The 10,639-nt window shown below is 43.9% G+C and overlaps 1 protein-coding gene across 2 annotated transcripts; it reads left to right on the top strand.

The window, feature by feature from the left end:
- The first annotated feature begins 3,907 nt into the window (after positions 1–3,907).
- On the top strand, positions 3,908–9,773 carry prmt1 (protein arginine methyltransferase 1). 2 transcript variants are annotated; one of them, XM_080906548.1, is made up of 10 exons: positions 3,908–3,975; positions 5,328–5,423; positions 5,502–5,657; positions 5,745–5,808; positions 5,886–6,028; positions 6,504–6,591; positions 8,096–8,211; positions 8,318–8,468; positions 8,955–9,076; positions 9,148–9,773. In XM_080906548.1, the coding sequence occupies exons 1-10, from the start codon at positions 3,940–3,942 to the stop codon at positions 9,229–9,231; spliced, it is 1,056 nt and encodes a 351-aa protein (XP_080762674.1). In that variant the 5' UTR covers positions 3,908–3,939; the 3' UTR covers positions 9,232–9,773. The 2 variants fall into 2 exon arrangements, with proteins under 2 accessions (XP_080762674.1, XP_080762675.1); XM_080906549.1 differs by having other exon boundaries at positions 3,909–3,975; positions 5,337–5,423.
- The last annotated feature ends 866 nt before the right edge of the window (positions 9,774–10,639 follow it).

The following is a 10,639-nucleotide window of genomic DNA, read 5'->3' as shown; positions in this document are numbered from 1 at the left end:
TATTAAAAAAACAGTTTTGTTGATTAAAAAACATTATATCGGATTCATATCGGTATCGGCAGATATCCAAATTTATGATATCGGTATCGGACATAAAAAAGTGGTATCGTGCCATCTCTAATTTAAAGTCTCACACACAACCCGTCAAAAGGGGAGGGGGACCGGCTGCTTCCAGACCCAGATAGCAAGGAGACATTGAACTAATGTTGATTTTTCATCTGATCCATCAGAATCGTCAGGATTGAAATGTCAAAATCAGTGTTGAAAGAACATTAAAATACTGATGGAACCTGACACTGACAGTGAAATAACATTGATTCACCGTTGTTCTGTTATCGTTGATTGTTGATCTATTTATAGTTGACAAGGTGACAACAATCACGTTGAAAAACCATCGATTTATGGTTGAGCGGGAAATTAAAGCTGCTACCACTTGGACTATTCCATAGCACCCCTCTCACAGTGGTACGTCCCATCAGGCTGCGGGAAAATTCCATTTAAGCTCAGCAGAGTTGACCGGACGTTTTGTCAGAACACCGGAGACACAGTCTGAGTTTGTGCACGACACTCTCGGCTTTATCAGATAAGAATGTGAGAATTTAGTTATTCGTTATTGGAAGGTCGACGTATGTACGATATTACTAAACCTAACTTAAACAGAAGGAGAAAAGTATAAATTTCACAGACAACACCAACGCTGAACAAAGAAAACATTTCCATGACCCACATTCATGTCTTTCCGTTATAAGGCGATTTGCTTTTGTTAGCCGTGCGGTCGGCTTGCTCTCGCTCTATGGCTGCTGTATACAGAGTTAATTCCCACAAACGATTTACAAATGTGTGCAATATGATCCAGAAAGTTGCCGCTACAAATGCATACAATGCGTGTGTTACACTTGAAGCTTTGACCGCACCGGTTTCCATTTATAAACACGTGAAAGAGTCACCTGAGACCGAATGATCACGTGACTTTACATTTCCGCGACTTTAATAATGAACGTTCCTACCTGGAGCTTATCTTGAATAACATTATTTTCCTCTTTTTATTGACATTGTTTTTTTCCCCATTTTCTCATTTCAGATCAGTAAAGTACAATCGACCCATAAACAAGTAAGATACTCGTGTCTTCAAATTATTGCTAGTTTTTAACCATTTTTGTGTGATGTAAATTTTACTGTAACTTAAAGCAAAATAAACAAAAAACACAATACTGATATTTTGTTTTCTTTCAGACCAAATCCCTTATACAGTTACAGACTGATGATGAGCAACCTCCAAAATCAAAGGTTTCCCCAGGCCCCACGTGTGAAAGTACCAGGTAATAATGTAATGTTTAGTGTGTGTATATATGTGTGTGTGAGAACAGGAACCTCTGTAGACGAGTTGTATGTAATTTTTAATTTTTTAAACATTTTTCTATACAGGCTCCACCACTCTGCAGTCTGCCCCCCCCAACTCACTTCTAGCAACCATCATGATGCTCGGGCCAGCTACCGGCTCCTTTCGCCAACCTACACAGCTATGCGACCTCCCCAGCAAATAGTCTGCGTTCAGTACCTTCTCTAATGACGGTATGCTTTGAAACAATGAGCTGCATCACAATTTCATTGTAATCTTAACTTCAAAACACTAATTTATGCTGCTGAATATCATCATATTTTGCTTTGCTATCATATACCATTTATATGTAAAAGGCTAAATTGTAAACAGTTTTAACAGATTGAACTACTTAAACCTGAATGCAAAATGTGAAGCCATCACTTATGGATATAGTCTTTTTTTTCATCACAATGCTTATCCAGTTTATCACAAGCCAGTATTCTTTGTGTTATTGTTCTTGTCAACAGATGCAGCCTTCCAAAAACGTAATCATGATAAACGAGCTGATCAGAGAAGTCGGGGACCTCCGTGAGGAGTTCAGAGCCTTCGGTTAATCCTGCAGCACTGACCCTGTTGATGCTGGGGTATTGCCTCTGGATTAGCCATTTAACAACATAGATGAGATGAAGTGCAATGACCGGAGGTGAATAAAGCAATGGTAAGTTCTTAAAGGTTCTGGTACTTTTGTAACCCAGAACTTTAGAAATTGTCAAATTCAGTTAAACTGCTTAAAATGGCCTTCTCCTGTATGTTCTGATTGAATATACAACAGCAGGCTATCATTGGGAGATCCAACAAATAGAAATAGAAATACATTTCACTGCCAGTAGTTTGGTTTATTCATTATTAGAAAATTAGGCTTTGAGCTTCTCAGCTAATGGCTCTTTGAGAATCAAAGTGATGCAGCAGTTTGCTGACTTTTTCCTTGTGACTTTCATATTAATCCCATAATTTCTCCCTGCTGAAGACAACTGACAAGAGGTTATTCATATTTAAGCTCTAATTTGGCCTTTTTCCCCTTCTTTTTGTGTTTGTGTCCTAGATGGCCTGACTCAGCCGGTGGGGTAAACGCTGTTTCTGAGTTTGCCTTCGGCCAAGCTGTGCAGAAATGTCTCCTCTACGCTCCAGATCACATGGGTGGTGCAGCATGCCCGATATCCAGCTCGATCCCTGAGTAAACTTAAAATAAAATAATAAGTGACCTATAACCAATACCTGTAACAAAGAAACTTTTTTTTCTTAATGTAATAAATTACTTTGTTATTGATACAGATGTCTGTCATTTTTTTATTTCATAATGCCAGATGCTTCATATTATAGGAATATTATTATGGACATGACAAATTGTATTGTTGTTTCAATAGTAACCAAGGGTGCGAAGTGATGGAAAATCAACATCAGACTTCAACAGTGATTCAATATCTGACATTGTTTCAATGTTAAAGGGTGCAAGAGTGACGTTAGGTCAACGTCAGATTTCAACAGTGATTCAATAGAATCACCTGATATTGACTAAACATTGAAACGATGTCTCCTTGCTATCTGGGGATAGAGCACATTTCATTCATAATGTTGTCAGTCCAAGCCCATCATGTATTCATGATTTGAAATGTGTGAAATCCCAGAAATAAACCCTAGACAAAGTGAATCTGTGAACTAGGGTGTAGGTCTGTTAGGTTATGTTGTGGTGATCCTTGGGTTGGGGAATGGGTGTTCATACTGGAGTGCAAAATTAAAACCAAGATGGACAAGAAAGGTTCAAAGCCATCAGGTGCTCAGTTTAGAAAAAATAGAAAAGAAGAGGAGAAACGAGCAACAGATGCAGGTAAGCAGATGTGTGATTGGATCATGGCAGCTCATCCTGAAACAATCAGAATCAGAATAGTTTATTAATCCCGAAGGAAATAATGTGGGTTACAGTTGCTCCAAGAAGAAATGGTAAAAACAGTAACAGTAACAGACTAAACTCCAAACATTATGTTACAGATTTTAATATTAATCAGTTATTGTCAGTTGTTGATTTGTCCTGTTCTCATTGTATGACGAATTATGATGGCTGTCTGGTAGCTGTTTGCATACAATGCATACTCTCTCTCTCTTCATATGTGTGTGTGTTTCTCTGGTGAAATTCAGTGTGGTTCCGACAACAGTTTCATGTTAATGTACAATCCTTAATATTATACACACATTTATACGCACACATAAAGTTTTGTGTGTGTGTGTGTGTGGGGGGGCAGAGGTGAAATCCTCTAACAACGATGCCACGCATACAGGATTGTTTGCATTCATTCACAGATGCTTCAGTGAAGGTTACCAAGTGATCACAGACTATTATTAGGGACTTAAAAAGACCGGAAGTATTCAAACACGTTAAAAACACAACAGTCTTAATGGACGCAGTTCAGTTTGGACCCGGAAGCAGGGTTTTACGTCATCACTTAAAAACCGGATTGATTTGGAGGCCGGGCCTGTCGTCTGCACCAATCAGAGATAAACGTTGGCCGTCGTGGGCGGGACAAAGGGAGACGCTTACAGACCCACGCAGCTACTCTGGGTAGATGATCGAAATGGCGGCGCCAGCAGAAGGGATGGAGGTAAGGTCTTCTAGTGTGGAAATAAGCTTCACTTATATTTATCTTTGGAGACGACACGCGGTCATTTTATACAGTCACGCCACATTGCGTACACGGTTATGTTTTTACCTTTACTTAGCACATGCGTACCAGCTAGTGATGCATCCATTTTAACATGGCTAAGGCTAATAGAGCTTTAGCACCGTTGGCGCTCATTCATCTAACATATGTGACCGAGAAAGGCCAGACACCTCACCCAGCACGTGCCGCGGCTGATCCTCGCGGCTGTTGGACGCTGGGAGAACAGAACCGTCCTTTCAGCTGACGCGTCACCGGCTGCTGGCGATGGAGCGAGCCTGTCGTGGACCGCATGGGTGCTACCGTGTTAGCTTTTGAACTCGTTAGCTAGCTGTGCTACAGAGTTGAACTCTTTCTTGGTATTTTCTTACAGTTTATCCATAAACTTGTTCTTTAACAGATGTCATGCGATTTCTGCCACGATCGTTTCCCTCTGGTGCAGTTTACAGGCGGCAGCAGCGCTGAACTAGCCGCGTTAGCATCCTCAGGGTGATAAAGAACTACGTTGTAGGCAGCTTTAGGTGCTCTGCCTCTCACAGAGGTGAACAAACGTGCTAGCTGTACTGAGCCCGAGCCGGTAGCTACAGAGGAGGTCGTGAGTGTGCACGTGGAAACCCAGCGTTATCGAGGAAGGCCAAGCGCGCGCGATTTCTACCAGCCATGTGCCACCATCTTTTGTTCGGCCAGAGTTCGCGTTAAAGTGGGCCACGTGTATTCAGCCCGGCGTGGAGTCTGTTTTAAAAACTCTAACCCGTTTAACTCAGTCCGTGAAGCCGGACTGGGAACGTGCGTGTTTTCAGCCCCCGTGTCTAAAGCACGTGGAGCGCCATCTTGTCGGAGTACACAATAGGACATCACTGGTTCGGCTGTTGCCGCCTTCAGCCCTGTTCTGGGTTTTCCCCCTGCAAGAGATGATCGATGCTTATGGTTGTGGATGATGCTGATACCTGGTGTGTGTGTAAACAAACTCTGGACTGTAAGGCTGCCACAGAGTTGCTATATTAATATATCTAATTGTAAAGGGAGCCAACAAAGCTGCTGGTTGTCAGATTTATCAGCTCTTATCACTAAGACGGGAAGTTCTAATCATGTCATTAAGTAGTTATTTGGAGACTGTGCAGCTGCAGCTTTGGTTATTAACGGTGTTGCTGCTTCTAGAACAGTTGTTCCTGTTCCCAGCCCTGAAACTTGTTACTATAGTGATCATCATCATGGTCCTACACGCCTGTTGTTGATACAGAGACTGCGTTTAGCAAAGATGATGTTTAATTGAGACGATCTTGGTCTACTGTGAGGTTTCCCAGGGGGAGAGCTCAGCCAAGCCTGCAGCGGAGGACATGACATCTAAGGACTACTACTTTGACTCATACGCCCACTTTGGAATTCACGAGGTATTTCTCTAGTTCGTAATCTGTTTAGAGCGTAACTCAAGGAAACCTGTGTGTCATGAATCCTGCTTTGTGCTGTAGGAGATGCTGAAGGATGAAGTTCGCACTCTCACGTACCGCAATTCCATGTTCCACAACAAGCACCTTTTTAAGGACAAGGTGGTGCTTGATGTGGGCAGTGGGACGGGTATCCTCTGCATGTTTGCTGCCAAAGCCGGAGCCAAGAAGGTTATAGGGGTAGGTGTTTGATTCACCTATCAGTGGTAATGGCGTCACTCACAGCTAGCGACGGTCTCTTGATGCGTTTGTGTTTGATCTCCGTAGATCGAGTGCAGCAGCATCTCTGACTACGCTGTGAAAATTGTGAAGGCTAACAACCTTGATGATGGTGAGTAAATAGAAGCCAACATGATTTCAGTCACGTGATCATATTTAAAAATACTTGAGCTCTTCTTGTGTCTGCAGTGGTGACCATCATTAAAGGAAAGGTGGAAGAGGTGGAGCTGCCTGTGGATGGAGTAGACATCATCATATCAGAGTGGATGGGCTACTGTCTCTTCTATGAGTCCATGCTTAATACTGTTATTTATGCCAGAGACAAATGGCTGGTAAGTGTGCACTTCTGTTTGTTTGAGCTCTGTGAGTCCTGTGGTTGTTTGTAAAACATGAATTCGATGCGTTCTCTATGAAGGTGTGTGTGCTTGTGAGTACGGTTACGCCATGATGGCGTTGGACTGCGACAGCATGTCTACATGAAGCTGATAACAGTAATGATATTGGACAGCATATCTTTCTACTGGCCCATGTGTGTGGGATTGACTGAACTGTCACAGCTACAGTCCTTGTGACTGTTTGTGTAAACAGTGTTGGCTGTGGTGATGTTTGTGTGTGCGCTCAAACCTTTGTTCCTGTCGCACGTCTGCGATGCTCCTTAAGTCTGTAGATGCATGGGTTTGGGTTGAGCCAGGCTCAGCTTGTGGGTTTTTAAGCTACTCGTTTATTGCTCACTTGGTGTGAACATACTGACTTTATTGATCTTTTCTCTGAATACTTGTGTTTTTGTCCCTCTTTATACAATAACAGAAACCAGATGGACTCATTTTTCCAGACAGAGCAACCCTTTACGTCACCGCCATCGAAGACCGACAGTATAAGGACTACAAAATACACTGTGAGTGCTCCGAGTGTTTCCTGTATGCAGGTCATTGTCAATATCACCCAGTTGTCCCACAATAAGAACAAAGATCCAGATAAATGAAGAAGTCCTCGACGTTGGGTTCACTGTTCAGTGTGAACATTAATGTGAGGAGGAAAAAGAGCCAGTGTAGCTGTGGAGCTTCACTCATGAAGTGAAGCAGCAGAAACATTACAGTCCAAACATCAGCGAGGTACCAGCACAGTGAGGTCTCCGGTGTCGGTGCTGCAGTCGTGCTGTAGTGGAGGGGAGCTCCGCTCTGCTGTTACATTTATTCTAATCTGCGCTCCCTTTTCCTCGTCCTGCCGTTCGCCCCACCTGTTGAGTCCAAATCGCTTCCTGTAGTTTTAGAAAAACACATTTAGGTGGTTTTAGGATTTTATTGTGGACGCGTCGTTTTCTAAGTCGATGTATGTTTATCGTTGGTGTCGTCGACTCTGAGGACGCTCTAATAATTCAGTAAGTGGGTGTGGTAAAATGTCATGTGTCCAACATGTAAGGTTACATCGTTGTGAAAGCGTGCACACAGTGAAGGAAACGAGTGTGTTTTTGTGTCGTCACACAAAGTCCGGTTGTATCTGAAACCAAACTGGACCAAAGGAAACGACCCGTCACAGGAGCCGTCCATCAGTGGGCTCACTCCGTCACCCGTGGGCTCTGATTGGCTTTGATGTGCTGCAGTCGTGACCTGCTGTGAGGTCAAATGTTTGCTCGTGTTGCAGGCATTTCCCCTCTCTGGTGTCATAACTGTTGGGTCTGTTACTCACAAGTAATGGATTACTTTAATGGAGTGTTTTAATTACTACACAGAGTAATTCTGTTGTTTCCGTGACTTTGATTAATCTGAGCACTGAAACAGTCTCAGCAGTACAAACCTGACACACATCTAATGAGGACACGCAGACTGAACTCGGCCGACCACACCAACCTCTCTGCACAGTTAGACTGCTGTGGACTGAGTGGGCCTAAAGACGGAGTGAAAGTAGCTGCGTGTCTGAGATGGTTGGAAGTAACTTTGTTTAATGCTTAAGTCTGAAGTCATTACTCGCCAACAGAGCGCCGCCTCCTCGTCAGCCTGCCTTCATCAAAGGTCACAACACGAACAGGTTTCATGAGCCCAGTTTGACCTTTTAGGTTCAAACTGTCATCAGCATGTAGAGTCAGATATACAGCGATGAGTGTAAAACACTGCACCGGCTCCTTTTATGCTTCACTGTGATGTAACTATGAAAATGCCCATCAGATTGGATCCACTGTGTAATACAAGCTTGTGATGGTGCCGAGTTCAGGCTGTGCTCCAGTGTTTGTAAGCGTTCAGTGTCAACGTGGTTATTTAGTCTGCTCGCCATTAGCAGAACGTCAACAGGACGAGGTGAGCCGAGCACAGCGCTGCACGTGACAGACGCTCAGAGCGGTGACCCGTCTGTCAGAGAGGACACTGTGGACCATTGTAGCTGTAACCTGGTCTTGTCTCTGTCAGGGTGGGAGAACGTGTACGGCTTTGATATGTCCTGCATCAAGGAGGTGGCGATCAAGGAGCCCCTGGTGGATGTGGTGGACCCCAAGCAGCTGGTCAGCAACTCCTGTCTCGTCAGGGTAGGTGGATCGTTCTCTGCTCCTTGAATGGATGTGGGACAGGCAGAGGGTGGCTGAAGCTGACCTGAAACATTTGGTCTGAAGGCATCTTGTCTTTTTTGTCTAGGAGGTGGACATCTACACGGTGAAGGCCGAAGACCTGACGTTCACGTCCCCGTTCTGCCTCCAGGTGAAGAGGAACGACTACATCCACGCGTTGGTTACCTACTTCAACATCGAGTTCACCCGCTGCCATAAGAGGATCGGCTTCTCTACCAGTCAGTGTGCCTGCTGTCTTTACACTGGTGTCCCAGTATGCATGCTTTCTACTGCCCTGATAGTCACTGCATGAAAGCAGGTCTCATACCTGAATGAGTTTACAGTGTTGGCAGGATTGTTGCTCTGGGCGTTCTCAGGGTTCACGTACTTCATCCACATACTGAACATTTCATGTTCTGTCAGACGGGACGCACTGACCTTCCTGCAAACGGCGGCGGGTCGTTGCTGTTGTACAGATCGTTCACCACTGTGAGCTGACATTAGTGTCTGCTTTGACAAATTCAGTTTTATTTATACAGCAACGAATCCGGGAGGAGAAGCTCACATCTCAGCCTGCAGCCAGAATTAGCTTTACAGACACATGACTACAGGTGAACAGGCGAGGGGTGGTCAGCTGATTGGAGCCAGTCAGCTGAACTGTGTGACACACGGGGCGGGTTAAAATAAAGGCTGGTGTAGATTACCAACGCTCTGTCTCCCGACAGGCCCAGAGTCTCCTTACACCCACTGGAAGCAGACTGTCTTCTACCTGGATGATTACCTGACTGTGAAGACTGGAGAGGAGATCATTGGCACCGTCAGCATGAAGCCAAATGTCAAGAACAATGTAAGCACGGCTCGGCCGCTCTTTGCTTCGATTCATTTGTCTTTGTGTAACCTGACCTGCTGTCTCTGCAGAGGGACCTGGACTTCACCATCGACGTGGACTTCAGGGGCCAGCTATGTGAGATGTCAAAGACGCTGGAGTACAGGATGCGTTAGACGCCTTTCCCTCCGTTCCTGTTTTGTCATTAGTAGAGGACAGATACAGAGTCTGAGCGATAGTCTGACGCTCCCGCAGCAACATTTTAAAGACATCACTTGTTCAAACATTAACAGTATTTAAATGGTTTTTGTGGCTTTCAGTTCCAAGTGCATTGGCGTGGTGCTTCATTGTCATATACACGCAACAAAATGTATGTTAGCATACGAAGGTTTGTCCCAACACCTCGTTGGGTTCTTTGGGGTTCTGTTTATTTTGCATGGGAGAAGTTAACACAGACGCAAACTCAGCCTGTCCTTCATTGAACGGTAACCATGGCGTTGGAAAGGACGCTGTTTGTAGACGGTTGCTGGACTGATTCTTGCTGGACTTTTAGGCCACACCCCTTCAGTTCCACCTTTCCTCAGCTTGAGAGCAGTGTGTCGATGGTAACAGCTGTGTTGGCACTCTGCACAGACCGCTCTGACATTCTCAGTTTTCTCTTTTGTATTGTTTCTGGCTGCCACTTTCTTTTTTTTAAAAATAAAATTCATAAACTGTACATCTAACTTTCTGAGTTGTGACGCTCTCCCAGCATCTTTGTAGAAAATCTCACCAAACAATGAATTGTTGCTTCCATGTTCAGGTGTTTACTGCCCTGAACAACAGTTCTTCACATTTTACAGCACTCTGTGGACTCTCATTACATTAAACATGACATGTTTGGGCCTTGGGTGTTGGACACTCTTAAATTGATTTAGGGACTTTAGAGATGAGGCCAGAAACTGTTGGACAGATGCTGGTTAATTGATCACAAAAAAGTAGGACTTTATCGGTTGGACCGTTAACTTAAATTTGTCGAAATTGTTTAGGCGCTAAAGCTGACAGATCTGACAGTCACGCCAGTGAAGCTTAAGACCCTTAATGAACCGAACATCAACTCAAAATAAGCACAGATATGCAATGTGTATAACATAGTTATAACTGCATCTGAAATACAAGGTTAATATGATAACTATGCATAAACATCTTAAGGCCATCTTAAAGCTGTCTGTTACCTTGTTAAAGCAATGATCATACTGCAGATTATATTATGCTGGTAAAATACTTCTGTTCATCCCCACACCATGAAGTCTAGAAGTTTAAAGGAAGTAGCGTTGGTTACTAGTGATGGGCAGATGAAGCTTCATGAAGCACTGAAGCTTTTCATCCAATTGGTTCACCCCAACGCGAAGCTTCATTTGCTCTAGTAGGCCACCTACTGGACGTAAAAATAATAGCTGGCATGAATTTGAAGAGTGTGGCATTTTGCACACAGCCTGTAAATGTCAACAACAAAAGGAGTGTGTAAAACATCTATATTGCAGTGATGCAGTATACTGTGTATATTTATACTGGCAGTATGGAAACACAATAAAAACAAAGCAC

Source organism: Rhamphochromis sp. 'chilingali', assembly GCF_963969265.1.
Source record: "Rhamphochromis sp. 'chilingali' genome assembly, chromosome: 15".
In the NCBI taxonomy this organism is placed as follows: domain Eukaryota; kingdom Metazoa; phylum Chordata; class Actinopteri; order Cichliformes; family Cichlidae; genus Rhamphochromis; species Rhamphochromis sp. 'chilingali'.
The sequence above is the reverse complement of the archived record's forward strand: the minus strand, read 5'-3'. Positions and strand labels throughout refer to the sequence as shown.